This window comes from Lynx canadensis, chromosome F1 (assembly GCF_007474595.2).
Source record: "Lynx canadensis isolate LIC74 chromosome F1, mLynCan4.pri.v2, whole genome shotgun sequence".
Classification (NCBI taxonomy): Eukaryota; Metazoa; Chordata; class Mammalia; order Carnivora; family Felidae; genus Lynx; species Lynx canadensis.
In genome coordinates, this window is record NC_044319.2 from 15,075,329 (window position 1) to 15,095,710 (window position 20,382).

The window sequence follows — 20,382 nt, forward strand, 5'->3', positions numbered from 1 at the left end:
AGCTCTCACTTTTGCCTAACACTAGCCAAGCAGTGTTTCATTTGGGCAAGGATTTCTCTGATGCACCCTCAAGTTCTCAATATCACTGATGCTAAACTGATAATCCACGGATAAGTTAGCTACAGCCCACTTACCAACAGAACATTTATATAGGTTTCATCTATTTGAAGAAACAAGGAAATAGTATACGTTGAAAACAAAGGCTGAAATTACAACACCAGGAAAATTCAAAGATCATCTGTTGGTAGCCTTCACTCTCCCTGCAGCTGCTGAGCTCATCCTTGCCCTGAGAAATCATTACCATGGGGGGCTCTTCCTGGGAGTATGATAATTTCACTCTCTTGCCTACCTTGATTGTCCCAGGAATAAGGCAGGAGCAGAGAGAAGTCATTAAGGAGTGTTTTACAAATAGCCATGTGCTGGTTAACAGGCTCTCCACAAGGAAAATCCCTCATTTGTGTTTGCCAGTTCCCATGGTATAAATAGTCCCACCATGGCCAATTTCAAGAATGACTAATTAATAACCAGATTGCAAAATTTTGAAAATGTAACAATCAGCTATCATGAGCTTAGTGCTAGCTCACTCCAGCACTTCAGCACACTGCTGCTTATAACTCAACAACAATCAATACCAGTGGGCTTCTATAAATACGTGATATAATTTTAATTTCCTGAGAAGATATGCAAATACAAGAGAAACAAGGTATCCAGGTTTAGGCCATACAGCTACTCAGCAGATATTTTTTTTTGCCTCAGGCTTAGCCTGAGCAATTTTTTTTAAACAATACAAATATTTTTAAATTAGCTTTATATGTAATAGTATTAATTAACAATGTAGCTTTTTACAAATATCCATAAATATTTTAAATTGGGTTATCATATAGTCATATTACATACCTTTCAACAAGAATTCACAAGCAGCTAATTAATTTAACAGAGTCTAAAATTTTAGCAGGCTGTTATTGAATTGAGTGCTATTCATTATTTTCAGAAGTTAACACATTTGACCAAGGCAGCAAGGGGATTTGTTTGAAGGAAGCCCTGAGCAATACCCTTGTGTTTCCTGCTATAAGCAGGGAAAGGAAAAGTTTGCTAAGAAAGGAGAGATGTGTTGTAGCTTTATTCTACCCACCTTGGGCTGAAAAGGAATGTATCTCCTGATAATTAAATCTGCTAAACTTTATCGACTATAACACGAAAGCTGAAATATCAACTCTTAAGCTAAGGCAGTACGAGACAGTGGGGAAGCCCACTGTTAATCTCTAGTTCTATGGGTTGAGGCAAATTACCGATGTTCTCTCTGCCTTTATATTCTCATTGTTTAAATTGTGCCAAAACACCTGCCCCGTTAGCTTCCTGGAGTTGCCCTGTGATCTATTGAAAGCACTTGGCAAACTGTGACGAGCCAGCTAAAAACAGGAAACTATTACATGACATAATAACAGTACTGATGATACCAATTTCTGGGGGTTAATTTTTATGATTACTCTTTCTTTACCACTGACAACATGTAGACACAATAAACAAGTTCCCAGGAGCCCTCTGTGAAGGTTCAGAATGAGTCCTTTGACCAACTGGTTTTATAAAGCACTCTGCATCCTGAACATGATGAAATCCAGGGATGTTCCCAAGTAAAGTGCATCCATTCCATGCCACCTATGCCTCTGTCCCAATAGACGATAGTGTTCCCTATCATCTAACATCATCACATCTAAAGTGGGGTGTTGTTGGCATGTTTGTGGCCACCCTCCCAGTCTGACTACTTTTAATAGGAGGGCCTCAAAAGACAGGAGTATGGGAAGAATAAGGTGAAGCAGCCCAAGAATATGAGAACAAAGCCAGACCATTGCTCTGGATCTTTTTTGGCATACCAGTTAAGATTCCCAGGGATATAAGACAATTTTCTCACCCAAGGATTTAAGAATTAGACAAAGACTCTTTGAGAAGCTCTGTCCTCGAGCCACCCATAGTCATTTATCGTGGATTAGTAAAGTGTTTTTGTCAACCCATTGTCGGGGGTAATCAAATGTCTCTGGCCTGTCTTCAGTTAAGCTTGAGAGATGAAAACTCACGTGCAGACAAGAGTTCTGTTTATGCTGATTTGTGCACGCAGGCAAACTGTGTGTGTTGAAAATCTGCCTCCTTCAACCCACCCATCAGCCTCTCTGCATGTGCTAAAGATGATGAGGAGACCAAATTGAATCTCTAGGAGATAAATTGGGGATTTGTTAGCAATAAGATCCCCCAGTAGGTATTATTTTTAAGAACCTGATGTTCATCGTTGAATTTCAAATGAAGCGTATCTCCAGCATCCAGTTCATAAGTCCCTCCTACATTTTGAATTGTAGAGTTGTTTGTTAGAGTTTGTATGACGTCTTTGTTTTTACATAGCCGCACCTCAAAAGGAGCTGGTTCCTTGTAGGTTGTATTTGGAGCTACCTGACCATAAATTAAATACAAGCCATTCCGAAGTATCTTCAGGTTCCAATCAGCTGTATTATTCACACAAGGAAGCTTAGGAGAGGTCATATGCCATTTTGAAGGAAGTGGTCCTATAAGAAATTTACAAAAGAGAAAAAAGAGGGCATAGTTACTTCATTCCTTTCCTGACTATAGTTCTTTCCCACTTAACAAGTTGTTTCTTTACCTAGTCCACATTAGTTCTCTCCAACCACAATTTTAATATTTTAAATATCTACTCCTTGTTTAGAGATATTACAAATCCTAAGTGTATCTCTTGCTTGGGGAGTTCTAAAGAAATGGATTTGGAACAGAAAGATGTGTTAAGTTTTAAGTGGCATTTGTATCTCTTGTCAATCAGTATTTGTGAAAAGAAAGAAAGGAGGAGGAAGGGAGAGTAGAATCACACACCAGGATTGTGATAACCAATTGGCAGTCCAGGATGCATATTCATGCTTTGCTTTTTTTTTTTTTTAATGGTTGTTTATTTTGAGAGAGAGAGTGCACATGTGTGCACACGTGGGGAAGTGGCAGAGAGAGAGAATCCCAAGCACACTCTTCACTGTCAGCTCACAGCACAACGTGGGGCTCAGTCCCACGAACGATGAAATCATGACCTGAGCCAAAATCAGGAGTCCCAACACTCAATCAACTGAGCCATCTGGGCACCCCACATATTCATGCTTTTCTATGTAAATACTATCATACTACGTATCACTTTATCAATGAGATCTTCCTCATCAATCTATATAAAAGAGTGCTCTCCTGTCATTCTCTTTCTTCATCCTGCTTTAGTTTTCTTCGCAGAAGGTATATCACCATCTAATGTATTATGAATTAAGTTCCTCAGTTGTTTATTGTCTATCTTATACCTGCTTGAAGATAACATCTTTGAAAATAAGTACTTCTCTATTTTGTTCATTGCTATATCTTCACCTAAAAGAGTTCCTAGGACCTAGTATGTGCTCAATAAATATTTACTGATTGAATGATACATCCATGTTCCTGAATTAGGTGCATTGTGTCTAAATTATGGCTCTTCTCTTTAGTTTAGGGTATATACCCAAGATCTACTTAGGATATCATTATGCAACTCTTCAAAAACAGCTACTGGTAAATTCATTAGTTTACAAATGAAAATTATTTGTTTAAATGTAAGTATTCCTAGTTTAATATTGTCACGGGTGGAGGGTGGGGAAGAGTCTACACTAGATCACGTATTTTCATAGGTATAAGTAGAATTTACATATTTTCTTAATGTTAATTGTTTTAGCACAGTAGTGTGATTTCAGAGCCCCAGGATGTGTTTTGATCATTCAAAATACTTATTTGGCCTAGTCCCTAATTCTCCATAACTTATTTTTTATGAGGGCAAAGCCTTTATCTCATAATTAGAAAGACACCTTAATAAGAAAGCACCCTGGGAGAGATCACACATTGACTTAAATTCTTGTTTATATAAATGATTGCTATAAGGCTCTGAGGGCAGATTCTAAAGGAGAATAAAGGAGAGCTATTAGAATAAGAAGCAAAGCCTCTGTATCTCCAGTGAGTCCAAAGCCTAGTAAATTTCTTCCTGCTGTGTAGGACCGTGTAATATGCAATAGACAATAGGCAAGTCACTGCAAAAAGGTGCCCCTGGTTCTCTTGTTCTGTTACAGGGGCCACTAGCCCTGAGGGCACCTATTAGCAGCATGTGATATTCTTAACATTTTATCACATCAAGAAGGAATTTCAAACATATCGTTATTTCCTCTCCATTAACTAGAAAAACAAAAACAGGGGCGCCTAGGTGGCTCAGTCAGTTAAACATCCAGCTTTGCCTCCGGTCATGATCTCACAGTTCACAAGTTTGAGCCCCGCATCGGGCTCTGTGCTAACAGCTCAGAGTCTAGAGCCTGCTTTGGATACTGTAGCTCCCTCTCTCTCTGTCCTCCCCTCCCCCTCAAAAATAAATAAACATTAAAAAAAATAAAAACAAATTACAAAGGCAGAGACAAGTAGAGCTTCCCTAACTCTCCCAAACCAGGGAAGGCTGGCAATTTGAACTGTATAGGAAAACAAGGATTGCAGTTAACACTAGAAATGTTCTGCTCTCAGCCGAAAATATGTATTTGGCTTGAAATATCCAATAAATAATCCAAATGTACTTACTTTCAATTTTGTATGTAGGCTAAGAAATACCCTAAGGCTCAGTGTAACTATAAACTGTAATGTGTTTTCTTAGCAAATCCCAGGTCTCTATAAGGGAAAGTGGCTTGGAAGCTGAAAGGTGAGGAGAAGGGCACAAGGGGAGTGGCCATTTCCCTAGTTTCCATCCCTTCTCTGTACATTCAGAAACAAAAATGGCACCCTACACACACTCTACGAGGCACTGGCAATATGTGGTATGTGAGCAGAACTTTGAGTTTGTCACAGGGAAAAGTTATAGAAATACGAAACTTGTGCTTATTAAAACACAGAAATTTTTAGGAAAAAAAGTTTCTTAAAAAACCACAGAATTAAAAGTAGATTCCTGGATTTCATGTTTCTGGGCCTGTAAGAGTGATGTACATTCCTGCCCAGAGATGTGGCCTTGAATGTCAGCTTCATCAAGGCATGGACTTGTCTGCCTAGTTAATCTCTGAAGTCTCAGCAACTAGACAACTGCTTGGCACTTGACAAACAGCTATAAATAGTAGCTGAAAAATGAATAAAATAGAATACAGGCTTCCTTCTTGTATCAAATACTAAGAAAAGTAAAACAGAGGTACACAAGACAGGTTACTCACCGAACTTAGCTACGCAGGGCTCACTGGCAGTCTGTATGGGAAGAAAAAGAGGGATTTGTCAGGATAATGACCATATCATGGCTTTACTTGTTGGTTTATTTAGAGCTTCAGATCCTAAAGCCAACTTCATTTCCCTAGCCATATAAAAAATCCTTTCCTCCACCTTGTCTCTCCTGTCCTCAGCTTCCCTTTGTAGATGGCCGGTTCTGTCCTTTCCCTTCCATTACCTAGCTGCCCTGTTGGGTCTTCTTGGCAAAAGTTGAGGTCTCATTCCATCCACCTAACCTATACCCACAGGAAAACTATCTGCTCTTGGACTCTCCTCCTCTTGGGCTACAGAAATTGTCGGTAAACACTAGTCTTCACACTCCACTCACTGTACCAGGTGATCCATTGACATGGGAGAAGAAAATAATAAAATTCCTAGTTGTGTTTATTTTTATCTTTAATAAACCGTAGAAATATTCACAATGCAGATTTGTAAAACTGCCTTCATTTAATATTCAGACAATCACACCATTTACGGTAACTGAGATACCATGAGGAGACTTCAGTTTCAAACTGTGGCAGCATACCACAGTTTACTTGCTACAAGAACCCATCAGTGTGATTAATTCTTTAAATACTGGTATTTAAATGCTAAAGCCCTTAAAATACTCAAGAGCAAAATAAGGTATAACCACAAAAAAAATTTTTTTTGTACCACGTAAAGTTCATTGGTTTCCTTGTGGCAAAGTGCTTAAAAGTCTTTTTGAACTCAAAGATAATTGCACGTGTTTCTTTTGTGGGATTTCTCTGGCTGCTATGGTAGGAATAAAGCAAAGAGAGGCTAGGATAAAAGCAGTGAGGCCAGTTAAGAGATCATTGTAATCCTCTAGGCAAGAAAGCATGGTGCCTCTGACCAAGGTGCTAGCTATCCTGACATGGATATGGGATGAGATAATGAGAAGAAAACAGATAACTCCAAGATACTGGGCATGAGTAACTGAAAAGATAAAGCTGCTAATCACTGGAATGAGCAAGATTTAAGAGAAAGAAACAAAGGAAGGACTCATGAGTTCATTTTTGGACACATCAAGTTTGTGATGCTTACCACATATCCAGGTAGGAGTGTCAGGTAGGCATTTGGACCTATGAGGATGGAATTTAAGGAGTTCTGATGATATAAATTCAGGAATCTTCAGCTTCTAGGTGATGCTTTAAGATGTGAGACTGTGTAAGATTGTCGAGGCAGTGAATATAGATAGAGAGGAACATTGGAGCACTGCAATGCTTGGAGGTCAGGGAATGAGGAAGAACCAGCAAAGGAGACTAAGAAGGAAAGACCAGTGAGTCAGAAGGGAAACCTGGGAAGTGTGATGTTGGAAACTAAGAGAAGAAAGTATTTTAGGGAGAAGTGATCAGCTGTATCAAATGCTGCTGATGGGCCAAGTGAGAAGAGGATAGGCAATTAACTGATGGATTTACCAACATAGTAGTCATTGGGGTTCTTGGCAAAAGTAGTTTCTGCAATGTGATGAGGACAGAAACTTAAAGTGGATTTAAGTCTAAATGAGAAAAGAGAAATTGAGAAGAATTTTCTTGTGAGGGAGAACAGAAAAATTGAGTGGAGCCTAGGTGGGGATGAGAGATTATTATTTTTTTCTTGTCTTTGGTTTTGTTTTAACATGAAGGAACTGACAACATGGTTATCTGTTGCCATTTGATGGGAATGTTCCAGTGAAGTGGCAAGAGGTAGAATGTAAGAGCTAGGAAATAATTGTTAGAGCAATGTCTTTGAGTAGGTAAGAGGGGACAGCATCTGGATCAGAGGTGGCCTTAGATAGGCACATGAACAGTTCATACGCAGTGCCATGAGGGAAGCACACTCTACATGGGAAAAAAATGCAGGTAAGTGGTAGGTACGATGGGAAGTTTTGGAACTTCCTTCCCACCTACTTCAATTTTCTTATAGAACCAGGAGACAGGTTTTCAGGTTTTCAGGTGAGAGAGAGAAGGGGGAGGACATTGGTTGTTTAAAGAGAAGTCAAAGGAATGAAATAGTCCAGGTGAGGAGAGTGCGGAACTATAGGTTATGACAGTCAAAATCATGAATCAAGGTAAATTAACTTAGAATATAACCTTCAAATTATTATGTCGCAAAGCATTTTAAACTAAGATTAAGAAAATAAAAGACGCATTTATTAAATTACTCTATTAAAGTATTGTTTCAATTACTTTGAAATGTTTATGTTATGTTAAGATATTAAATATAATATTTTGACAAAAGCAACACAGTTTTGCACTGTGAAGAAACTAGATCAAGCATGTTATTCAGTTCATTCTTATGAGTTTCCATTTTGTGTATCTTTTTATTATACATAGTATTAGTATTTATATATAACATAATAAATTAGCATATATGTTGGGATTATACTCAAAAACATTCTGTTTTGTTGCTAAGGAGATGCAATCAAAAAGTTTTGATTCCTGGGGTGCCTGGGTGGCTCAATCGGTTAAGCCTCTGACTTCGGCTCAGGTCATGATCTCGTGGTTCATGAGTTCGAGTCCCATGTCGGGCTCTGTGCTGACAGCTCAGAGCCTGGAGCCTGCTTAGGATTCTGTGTCTCCCTCTCTCTCTGCCCCTCCCCCACTCACACTCTGTCTCTCTCTCTCTTAAAAATAAGTAAACATCAAAAAAAAATTTTTTTTTAAAGTTTGGACTCCTACAATTATGTTTGCTCTTGCAATTATTCCATCCTCCTTTTGGTGTTTCTTAGAAAAAAAAATGCTGAGGGGCGCCTGGGTGGCTCAGTCGGTTAAGCGGCCGACTTCCGCTCAGGTCATGATCTCGCGGTTCGAGCCCCGCGTTGGGCTCTGCTGACAGCTCAGAGCCTGGAGCCTGTTTCAGATTCTGTGTCTCCCTCTCTCTGACCCTCCCCCATTCATGCTCTGTCTCTCTCTGTCTCAAAAATAAATAGACGTTAAAAAAAAATTTTTTTTTTAAAAAAGAAAAAAAATGCTGAAATCCAGCTTCTTTTGATCCATGATAGGCATGTGATAGGGCTTCCCTTATCTTCAATTTTCTCATTTATAAAATGGAAACAATAGCACCTAGTTTACTGAGAGTGTTTATGGGTTTAAATATAATAATTGTTATGAAGGGCTTTGCCCAGACAGACCTGGTCCTGCTCATTAAATATTAGCTATTTTGATAATGATACTGATTGTAATGAAAAATTGAACAAAATATTGAATTGCCTATATTCCCAGCTAGCATTGTCAGCAAGGGAACCATGTAACTTATAGTCCTTGCCTCTTAGGAAATTTATAATCTTTCTAGAAAGACAGGATTACACACATGAGGCAATTGGGTAGCAATCTAAATATAAATGAGTGCCAAAATATGTGGCACAGATCATATCTGTGGTGTCTACTGTCATGCATAATGAGTGTGTGGAGAAACCTAAGGCCACAGACAAATTAATTGCCAGAAACTGAAATCCTGGATACTCTACTTGGACCACTTTAATGTCTACTCAGTACTACAGAAACCATCACTGATATTCCCTATTGCCACAAATGAAAATCTGTCTAATCACAAAAATCATCTATTTGGCAACAAGGTATAGTCTTTAGATGAAGAAACTAAATAGATGAGCAAGGAATATCCATTTTGTTAAAAGTCTTTTTAAATTTATCTTCCTTATAATGTCAATAATAAGGATGCAAATATTAATCACTACAATCTATTCAGAGCCTACTATGGGTCCGGCACTATACTGTCCCATTTATCCTTACTGCAAGTCTATGGGATAAGAAGTAGCATGCTCATTTGCAGATGAGGAAGTGTGTCTGAGAGGGATTAAGTAACACTAGCCCAAAGTCATGCTGCTGATAAGAAGCTATGCTGAGTTCCAAACAACCTGTCTGATTCAAAAGTCTCACCCCCAGTACTCTGTGGGGTAGTTTCTATTTATAATTCTGGTTTAGAAGGGGTAAATATCCATTTATAAGAAGCATATGGGACTTTCCATTTGAGTTAAATTCGTTTTTGCTTAGAAGGATCAATTGCTCTTGTAATCTCATTTTGATTTAAGCCCAGATTTAAATTCTTGGGTTCAAATGGCCAAAATAATAATTCTTTCTATAAACCAACCACAACCAGATTATCATTTGGAAATAGAATCTATTCTGCTTTTAAGTACAAGCGCAATTTCCCCTTTTGGAAGCTTCCTTCATTTCATTGAAAGAAAGGGTGGGGGGAGAAAAAAAAAGTTCTTCCAAGGAAACCTCTGTTGGTCTAAAAGGAGCAAATCTTCCTGTCTAACACTTTTTGGATTAGTGCCTAGAGAAGTTGGAAAGTGGGATTTTGTATATAAAAACTAGAGTGGAGACCAAAAATACACTCCAGGGTTCATGCGTATTGTGAAAAGGTGAAAGCAGCCACCTCATAATGACTCATCATCTGCTAGCCACTCAGACCTTCTTTCCTAAGATACTTATTTGTGGTCAGTTGGGAAAGGGAAGCACAGACAAGCGGAAAGTGGAATACTTGAGTTAAATATCATTGCACTGTCAGCCAGGCCATTGGCTTTTCCTATAGGAAATAAGCCTTTATGGCATCCAATCAGGACAATATCCTAAAAACCTTTTAAATTTTCCAAAATTTGAAATAAATTCTGGACTATTTCATTAGAGGCAGAACCTTTCATTGAGAAGATGCATGTTGTCTAGGATAGGGAATCAGAGCTTAAATACATGGGATTGGTCAAGTTCAGTTCTGGAAAGAGGTGTCCTAGGTGCTGCTGGCATTTTTAGACTTCCTCTTAGTCTTTGCAAGAGCCAGCATTGGTTCTCCAGTTACATGCAGGAACGGATGACACCTATAACATATCCTATGTTTTTCAGGGTCCTCTGGCTAAAATTTGAGGCGGTTTCTAGAGGGATAAAGTGTTTCCAAAGTTAAGCTATTGCTATTCACACCCTTCCCCTTCTTCAGAAATAAAACACTCAGGATTCCTGACAGTTCTTTTCTTTCAGCTCATAGCTTCACTGCTCCAGAAAGTTCAGGCTTCTCCTTGATACATTTCTGGAGAAGGTAGGGATGTCATTAGAAAGCCTCTGTTGCATACCCTTGTGTACAGTTAGGGAATACAGATTAAAGGACTACTGTGTAAAAATTTGGCCAAAGCTACACTTGTCCTAACTAAATTAACAACAGCAAATACCATGTACTGCTTCCTCCTGCATCTTTTCTCAATTGCTTTCAAATATTTTAAATAGTAGAACCTTATCTCTGAAATCTTCACTGGCCAATCTCCTTAGAAAAATGTTTCCACTGGCACTAATTTCATATCCTAGCCCTTTCTTTGATAGGCATATACTACCTTATTCTCTCCAGGGCCCAGAATCTTCAGATATACCCAGAAATGGGTTAAATCCTAAATTAAATAAAGAATTTATTGTTTTCTTTTTGGTCAGTGCTATGTAGTCAACAGTCAGTAAAACTGCTAAGAAGAACCTAATATATCTCCATTTCCTTTACTAGACCAACAACTTGGACTGGAGCTCAATGGGAAATTTCTGATAAACATCAGGGGCTTCCCAAACAGCAATGTGCTTTCTCCTTCCCCCATGAAACTTTTCCTGATCACCCTAGCCCAAAATCGTTGTCCCCTATTTTGAATTCCTAAAGCATTTATGTTCTATACTACCCTTAGGTAAATTATTAATCACTGTATTTTATAGCTAGAAGGGGCATTGTAATGAACAAATCCATTCTCCTGCCACCAATTTTCAGATGAAGAAACTGAGAAGTGGAAAGATTAAATGTCTTTCTTAAATTCATAGAGTTAGAGAGGCTTAGAACCGGAATCCAGATCTTACTCCTAGTTCAGTGCCATTTCCTTCCATAAAGATGCACTGGCCACCTGTCACTTACCTTGTTCTGTCTTCCATTATCTTATGTCTTTCCCCTCATTAAGGCTATAGCTTGCATCCCATTCCTTGAAAGCAAACATATGTTTTTTCCTTTATTCCACCAAGAGGGTTTAGCAGAGTTCCAGAAAAGGAGAAAATATTCCAAGGCATCTGTCAATTGACTGATTTAATTGATTCTATCTAACTCAGTAATGCAGCTAACATTTAGCATTTTCTAAACCTTTCATTTCAAAATATTTAGGTAAACCTCAAAAGCCATATGACATGACAAAATTGAAATTCTGTTTACATTATCTATACCCACATGTCTCTTTCTTCCAGCTAGCTCTAACAATACTGAATGACAATAACTAGACTTGCTAAAAAAAAAAAAAAAAAAAAAAGCAACCTTAGGTACTATTGTCTCCTTACCTTGAGTGGAAGAAAAGTAAGAATTAATGTACTGAAGGAGCAGAGAAACAGCAAAATAACTATGGTTGAGTAGAGGAACCATTGCTTCCAGGATGGTCTGTGTGTTCCTTGAGGGCCTGAATGGCTTAAAGGCATGTCTTCCATGTGGCTCAAACTCATTCTGTGCAGGAATGAGAGCTCTGGAAAGCAGATATTCACAAGTGATGGGCCAGTGATGCAACTAGTCAGTTTTGTGGTATGGTAATTAGTAGTGGGTGTAAGAGGCGGGGTTTTCCTTCTGATTCTGTGTGCTGGAAAATGATACTTTTGGGCTAAGTGCTGACTCTCGTTTGGCACCAGACCAAATGCACTGAAAGGAACAGAAGGCTTAAAGCCAACACAGGCAGGATGAAAAAACCAACACAAGGAAATTCAGAGGAAAAAAATTCTTTCCTAAAGCATGAGGAAGTACAGTGCTGTACAGTATTACCAATTATTTTCAGATAGGAAAATTACTTTTATAAGAAGAAATAAAGTTCAAGATCAAGTCCTATCATGTTCTAGATACTATGTATGTGTAAGGCAGGAGTTGGGGAGCTTGGGAGGCTAGGATATATTTGGAAAAAATAAAGAATTTTATCAATTTCTTACACATAAAATATGTTCATTTTGACATAGTCTCTGGTAAACAACTGAAGTACTAGAATTTCTTTTTTTTTTTTTTTTGCAGTTAGCTAAAATATACTTTTATGTGACTTTTGTATTTTTTCAACTGTGACAAAGTAAACTCTTTTTTTTAAAGGCTCTTTGTATAACATAAGAAATCAGTTAGCATATCCTGAGACAAGTTCTACAAGCAGAACAAAGGTAGATTACAATTAGTTGTTTTGTAAGTGTGATTTTTGGAAAGCCCGGTGTTTATTTCAGCTTTGCACATGCTGTGAAATAATAGAGTATATCTGGAACCTTACACATTTAGAGACCATAATTACAGCAATGCTGCACTTCACTCCCTTATTTGAGTTGAAAACTAAAGCTAAGCAGAGTCAGAGTCTATCAGTTTATTCTACAAATTTATCCCAGTTAGAAAACAATTAAGAATTAAAACAACGTAATGCCTTTAAAAAATATAAATACAACAAGCTCAGCTCTCTCAAATTTCATCATTTTAAAACCCTGAAAATTCAATGCTGGCATCAAAGTTATCATACAAAAAAATACTTTCCTACACCCTGTGATGTGAACTTACACTCTACTCCAAAATATTTGAGTTTCTGCCTGGCACCAGAAATGCTGATTACTATGAAACCTAGGAAGTCCCTGGTTCTCAGTAACTCAGTCTTTCCATCTGTTAAATGGAATACCTACCTTTTTTACAGAATGCCGGCACCAACCAAATACTAGAAAGAACATGGATTTTTAAATCAAACCTGGGAGGGGAGCCTGGAGCTTCCCATCCCTTACCTGGCCTGCAGCATGCTATATGGCCTGTGTTCTTACATTTAAAAGTGGAGAAAATTTCCATTTCATAAGGCTTGAGAATGAAATAAATATGAAAAATTTGGCTCATATGAGATGTTCTTTAACAGTTTCTCTCTTTTCTCCCCCTCTTAGAGATTTTCAAGACTGAGTCCATCATAAAATCCTAGAAAAGAATGATTTAAAAGAAATATTTATGAGGGGGTTAATTCAACTGACGTTCATTTAAATAAAAGGAGTTTAAATGAAAGTATTTTGGAGAAATGTTTTTTAATATGAGGAATCAAAGATTTTTTTTCAAGTGAGGGGGAAAGGGTAGAGATTTAAGATCCTCATTTTTGAAAGAGGAAGCTGAGTGAGGATAATAGAGGTTGAGTGGTGGATCACACCACCAATGGCTGGGTCCAGTGGAAAGAGAACCTGAGCTCAGGGAAACTGTTATGTCACCTAACCTTCTTTTAGTACCTTCTTTTTGTAACAAGATTTCCCACTATGTTGTCACATTTTTAACTTGGTCCTCTGTTTTACCTTGATCAATAAACTGTCTCTGGAGAAGTCCAGAGTCACACAGGAACAATTTTTCAGTACAAGTGTTTCTGTGACTGTACTAGATGTTGAGATGCAGAGATGAATAATGACCCTAGAAGAAGAACGGTACATTGTACCTAGAACTCCTATACTGTTTTGTCTGTAATGCACAGGCACAGAGTTTAAAATTGACTCCTGAAAATGTAGCCTCCTGCCTCTCTGAACTTCCCCTTCTCCTGTCTCCTCTCCAAGTTTTAGATGGAAATGCCTCTGCTTACTCACTTCAGTAAACATTTATTCAAATAAGGAACTGCTCCAAATAAAATCCAGTTCCTTCTTCTGCCCTTAGCCAAGGTTGGGCTCTGCTATATCCTCAATAATTATTTTAACCTAATGAAATTATCTCAAGAAAGGTAACATGCCTATCTCAAGAAGAATACATTCCAAGGCTTCTTTTCATGAAACAGGGTTCAGAAATGAAGGAATTTCAAGTTAGGACAAGTGATAGTAGGGAAGGCCTTTTGAAATTTTGGAGCAATGAGTCACCATTGGTACCTTTTTGATGTCAACTATAAGAATTCACATCTCAGATGTGACATCTTAGGATTTGACAAGAGGTACAAGAGCACCAAACTCAAGCTTTTGTATTCATAACTTGCCACTGGCTCACATACTTAGAATAAGATTTTTTTTTAGTTAAGTACAAGCAACAAAAGCATGTTGAACATTTACTGTCAGCCTGTTACTGTGCTAAGAACTTTGGGGGATACAAAAAGTCACAGGTGTTGAGGGATTTTGCCACCCAACTAAATTAAAACCTTAAATGTAAGAAAGCAGGTGCCCAGATGAATACTAGAGGACAGAGCCTTAGAGAACAGAAAATCTAGATAAAATAGCTGAGGAGCCAGGTTGGAAATGGATTGAGAGAAGAAAAGAGGGAGATTTTTCCTGAGTGAGCCGTAAAACCTGATGAATATTCAGAGATGTAAACATCAGCAAAAGTTAGAAAACTTTTTAAAAGCTCAATATGAACAAAGGCAAAATACCAAATTTTTGAATGGATCTAATAGCACTTATTCAAGAGCTGCAAAGTGAGGAATTTCAGAAAAACTTTTAAAAGAAAATCTTCTTCCTACATTTTTCAGATTTAAAAAAAAGCATGCAAGATATGCTTTATTAAGCTATTTTAACTGTCTTCATGGTTTTGAATTCAAATGAATTACATATTTGGAAAGTTGGCTTGTTCTGACCTATTGACCACATTATACCAAAATGAATTGGGAACCTATTATGTATCTTCTGTGTGCACAAATGATTGCATTTGAATGTCAAGCAGCCCTGTATGGACATCTCCATATGTAAGAATGAAGAGACTGGCATTCCAGAGGATAAATCACTTGCCCATCCTGATAGAGCAGGGATTGAATCCCCATCTTTTGGATTCCAAAACTCATATTTTCCTACCTCTCTATGCCAAAATATATGCCAGGTGGTTGCTGTGTGGAGTAAATAGAGTGGGATGTGTATTAAAATCTGTGAGAAAATATTAAATGGACATCAGATTCCCTCCAAAACCCTGTATTACTCGGGTCTGCAGTCCTCATCATGTTCCTTTATACATTATTTACCATGACTTTATCCTCGTGATAGTGTATGGTGTAGCATTTTTAGTCAGAAATGTTCAATATACCAGAACTCAGTGAGGAATACTGCACAACTGATTTTGCCTACTCTAGATATCAGATTATTCATCTAATGACAAATAGGGCACATTTGGCTTGAAGTTACATAGATGGTACATAGGTAGTTAGGTAGGTAAGTAGGTAGAAAATAGACATGATACATAAATAGGGTCTTAAACTTAGAATTTTTAAAAAGTAGCAACAGTATCTGTTAAGATTAATAAACACTTTGTAAAGAGAATTATGTATAGTTCATTATACATATATATATAACATACATATTTATACATTTATATATTATATGTACAATAAATGCTAAAATATATACAGAGACTTCTCATATGTATCTCCAGATCATCCTAAGGAACTAAAAACAATCCTAATTAGGATGGTCTAGAAAATTGCTTAAATTCAAATTATGTTTTCCTTCTTTCACTATTTGCAGATGACATGATACTATATAGAGAAAATCCTAAAGACTCCGCCAAAAAACTACTGGAACTGATAAATGAATTCAGTAAAGTCACAGGATACAAAATCAATGTACAGAAATCTGTTGCATCCCTATACACTAATGAAGCAGCAGAAAGTGAAACCACGTGAAAGTGACCGTTAAGAAAACAATCCAATTTGCAGTTGCACCAAAAACAATAAAATCTTTATCTAGGAATAAACTTAACCAAAGAGGTAAAAGATCTGTACTCTGAAAACTATAAAACATTGATGAAAGAAATTCAAGACTATAAAAGGAATGGAAAGACATTCCATGCTCACAGGTTGGAAGAACAAATAATGTTAAAATATCTATACCACCAAAAGCAAGATTAGCAAGAAAGCCGATTTAATGCAATCCTATCAGTATACCAACAACATTTCCACAGAACTAGAACAAACAGTCCTAAAATTTGTATGGAACCACAAAAGACCCCAAATAGCCAAAGCAATCTTGAAAAAGAAAAATAAAACTTCAAGTATCACAATTCCAGACTTCAAGTTGTATTACAAAGCTACAGTAATCAAAACAGTATGGTACTGGCACAAAAACAAATATATAGATGACTAGAACAGAATAGAAAACCCAGAAATAAACCCACAAATATATGGTTAATTAATATTCGACAAGGGAGGAATGAATATCCATTCAAAAAATGGTGTTGACAACAAATGGTTCAACAAACTGGACAGCTACATGCAAAAAAATGAAACTGGACCATTTTCTTATACCATACACAAACTCAAAGTTGATTAAAGACCTACATGTGAGACCTGAAACAATAAAAATCTTAGAAGTGAGCACAGGCAGTAATTTCTTTGACACTGGCCATAGCAGCAGTTTTCTAGATATGTATCCTGAGGCAAGAGACATAAAAGCAAACATAAACTATTGGGACTACATCAAAATAAAAACCTTCTGCACAGTGAAAGAAACAATCAACAAAACTAAAAGGCAACCTATGGAATGGGAAAAGGTATTTACAAATGACATATCTGATAAAAGGTTAGTATCCAAAATACATAAAGAACTTATAAAACTCAACACCCAAAAAACAAATAATCCAATTAAAAAAATAGGGCAGAAGACATGAACAGACATTTCTCCAAAGAAGACATACAGATGCCTAACAGACATGTGAAAAGATGCTCAGCGTCATTCATCATCAGGGAAATGCAAGTCCAAACTATAATGAGATATCACCTCACACCTGTCAGAATGGCTAAAGTCAAAAATAAGAAACAAGTGTTGGTGAGGATATGGAGAAAAAGGAATCCTTGTGCACTATTGATGGGAATGTGAATGGCTGCAGCCACTGTGGAAATACTTTTCCATCAGTTATCAAGTTCTTAACATTGTACTTGGTACATAGAAGACATTCAATAATGTTTTCTAAATGAAAAGGAGGGAAAAATATGTCCTTTTGTTATATTTTAGAATCATTTCATATTAGAAAAGCCACGAACTTTCTTTATTCATTTAGGTTCCCATTGCCAAAACCAACAAATCTAGCCATGAACCACAACATCTAAATTGAATCATGTAAGGTCAGTGATAAAAATGGAAAACCAGAAGATAAAGTGTCATGTAGATTTCTGTATGAATACATGTCACAGTTGGATGTTTAATGCAGTAAACATAATGACCATTCTCTGCTGGTGGAACTGGCATGTGGTAGTTTGTCAAATGGGGAGACCAAGTAGAAAAGTAAAGGGAAGAATATATCCTCTTTGCCAGAGCTACCCAAAGAAATCCAGGAGATTTGAGGAATGCTTAGTCTCAGGAACATTAAGACCCTCTTATTTCAGTTAGGTTGATAGGTATGCAAACTTCATGCTTCTCTGGTGATCTATGTAATCTTTTGGGCAAGATATGATTTAACAGCAATGTTCATTCATTATGGCTTCTAAGGCGATGTTTGATGGTTTTAAATAGGAACTGATGTGCCATTTTGCATAATGGAAATCTATTTTCAGTCAAGATTCCAAGTAGGAAGTAATTCTTAAAATTTTGTATTGCTTTTTCGTCTGGATTGACTTACATTTTACAGGTGCCTCGGGAAAAAGACAAATATACAAGGCCATTGCAGAAAAAAAGTTTGATAGTAGGATGAGAACAAAATATCTGACCTTATTGAGGGTAAGGGGAAGTTTATAAAAGGGAGGCAATATCTGGGCTGAGATACATACCTGAAAAGAGAGAGGTTGACCAGATGAAAAAAACCTCATACCATTCTCCTAAGTTAAATAATTACACTTCAGTAAATATATTAATATATAATATGAGTGGGTTTTGGTATATATTGATAGTTTTTGAAACAGCATGATATATAAATGTGTATTATAGTATAATGTATAAATATATACTGAATGTATGTGCAAGAGTGTGTGTGTGTGTGTGCGTGCGTCGTGCGTGTGTGTGCGTGTGTGTAGTCTTACAGCTTCTCAGGCACTTGGCAGTGGAGACATCAGAAGTAAGACAGGATCTCTTATCTTAAGAAATCTGTTGTCTGGTAATTGCTGATTTTGTTTTTACATTTGATCCTTCCCAACTTGGCATGGAACATATGTTTCCATTTCAAGATAATTTTCACTTCTTGTGTGTGATTTTACATAACTTCCCCAGAGTTACCAGTTAATTCAGGTGAGAACTGGCAAAGCATCTAGAGTTGTTCAGGCCAAGGGACTCGTCTATCCGGTTCGGTGACGCTAACCATGAATACAGTAGGATGTCCTACCATAAAGAGGAAATCTCAGGCTTGTGTGCCAATGGAAAAAACACTGGATCACAAACACTGTGGAATGTTGCTTGATGAAATGGCGCCAACTGAAGGTATCAGGCAGTTTCCATTTGCTAAATAAAGAACAAACAACCCTGAGGAGTTAGCTATGAATATTATACTAAGATAAGGCCCAAATCACTTGAGAGTTTTTGTCTCCCAGTAAAGCCTAAAGGAAGTATTTTTGGCTGAAAATAAGGATATTCCCCTCCCCACACGTACAGAGCCTCTTACATCCTCTTCTGGTCCCTCATCCTGTGCATTCACAGATCATGTCAGACACCACCCTCTCTGATTGCAACATCACTGAGTGCTGATTTCAAATGTAAACCATAGAAAAAGAAGATAGAAAATTATGAAGAGTGAAAACAAGGAAACAGATATGTATTAAAAGCCTGTTCTCTTCTAGGCACTGTGTTTAAAGAGTAAACTCTCACATGCATTGTTAGATTCCTTCAATCCTCACAACAGCATTACATAGGAGCCCAAGTTAGTCACATTCTGTGAACGAGAACATTGAGGTTAAGAGATGTTAACAACTTAACCACTGTCACAAAACTACAAATTCAAATCCAGGTCCATTTAACTCCTTTGGTAGGAGAAGGATTTTAAACTCAGAAACAATTAACAATGTTAAGGATGCAGATCCTGTTAAGGATGTTCAGAAGTGCTCGACTTCTGAATATGACATCTAATACACCTTTTGAAGGGAAAGCTCTTAGTAAATAATTAGTAAATAATAATATCTTTTTAAACAGACATTATTTTTGCTGTGTATTCAATTTCATATTCTTTCTTTTATTTCTTCTTACCTCAAAATGACTCAGGTTTGCAGATGGAACCAAATGTGAATCAAATTTTAAATTAGGATAAAGATATTCATTGTGGTGGGAATATCACAAGTATTTCCAGTCATGTACTTTACCCATGGTGTTCAGTTTTTCTTAGCAGAAAATGATGTCAACTGAGAAAAGAAAATCTCTTTACATTCTAACACTGTATGTATAGCATGCATCTGTTTTAAATTTTACCCTTCATTTAAGGATGAGAGTAATAATAATAAAGTTTATGGGCAAACACAGAGCCAGAGGGAGTATTAATTAAAAAAGAAACTTAGAGCCTAGTAGAATTGTTGGTTAGTTGTGGTAGTTTCAATGTAGAAGAAAATAGAGGTCCCAGAAGGTTCAAAGAGAAGACAGTAGGACAGTTACTGTGGAAAAGATGACAGATTATCTCAACAACTGTTAGAGTCATTCATAAATGTGTTGAAAGCACAAAGACTGGTATGAAGATCCTACTGATAGTAATACTGACAGAAATCACAACAGCAGTAACAGCTAACATTTATTGAGGACTTTCTGTCTTTTAAATAGGAGTTGAGTAGCTCATAATAAGGACTCAACCATACTGATTTGAAGTCAACCTATGGGTAAGACTATCTTAGGTTCAAGGTAGGGAATATGTAAATTCACCATCAATTGTATTTCTATGAACCCATAAAGCATGTGGTTTGCCAGTGAGTGGAGGGTTAAGAAAACTAAATGCCATGGACTTCTGAAGTGAATCAGCTGAGGAAAGGAGAAATGGCTCTGGCTCCATCTTTTCCCTTTTCCAAGTCCTGCTGCAATTTATCCACCTCAGTCTTGCATAGTGGCTGGAGCTGGGGGACATGGGGAAGCCAGACCTTCCCAGCTAGTGTTGTTCTGCTGTGTTATGAGATAGGAGAAGGAGCTTCAGGAAAGCACTTTGATAAGTATAAAGAACCCAAACAAGAGGTCAAGAATTCCAGATTCTAGGTCTGAAAACTCTAAAACCTTATACAAATGTGAGATGTTTAGGATGCTTTCCTGCCTTTGAAATTGAATTCACCAGACCACT

General features: G+C 37.2%; 1 protein-coding gene across 1 annotated transcript; it reads right to left on the minus strand.

Annotated features, from left to right (window-relative positions):
* Window positions 1-711: 711 nt before the first annotated feature.
* On the minus strand, window positions 712-11,723 carry TNFSF18 (TNF superfamily member 18). The gene is made up of 3 exons (XM_030303248.2): window positions 11,565-11,723; window positions 5,232-5,262; window positions 712-2,552 (listed from the first exon to the last, which is right to left on the minus strand). The coding sequence occupies exons 1-3, from the start codon at window positions 11,721-11,723 to the stop codon at window positions 2,206-2,208; spliced, it is 537 nt and encodes a 178-aa protein (XP_030159108.1). The 3' UTR covers window positions 712-2,205.
* Between the last annotated feature and the right edge of the window lie 8,659 nt (window positions 11,724-20,382).

Bases quoted from the DNA above. Each gene is read 5' to 3' on its own strand.
- TNFSF18 (XM_030303248.2), bottom strand. From the start codon at position 11,723: ATGAGTTTGAGCCACATGGAAGACATGCCTTTAAGCCATTCAGGCCCT. The intron at 5,263-11,564 runs GTAAGGAGACAA...CTTCCCATACAG, and splicing joins TTACTTTTCTTCCACTCAAG to ACTGCCAGTGAGCCCTGCGT. The intron at 2,553-5,231 runs GTGAGTAACCTG...AATTTCTTATAG, and splicing joins GCCCTGCGTAGCTAAGTTCG to GACCACTTCCTTCAAAATGG.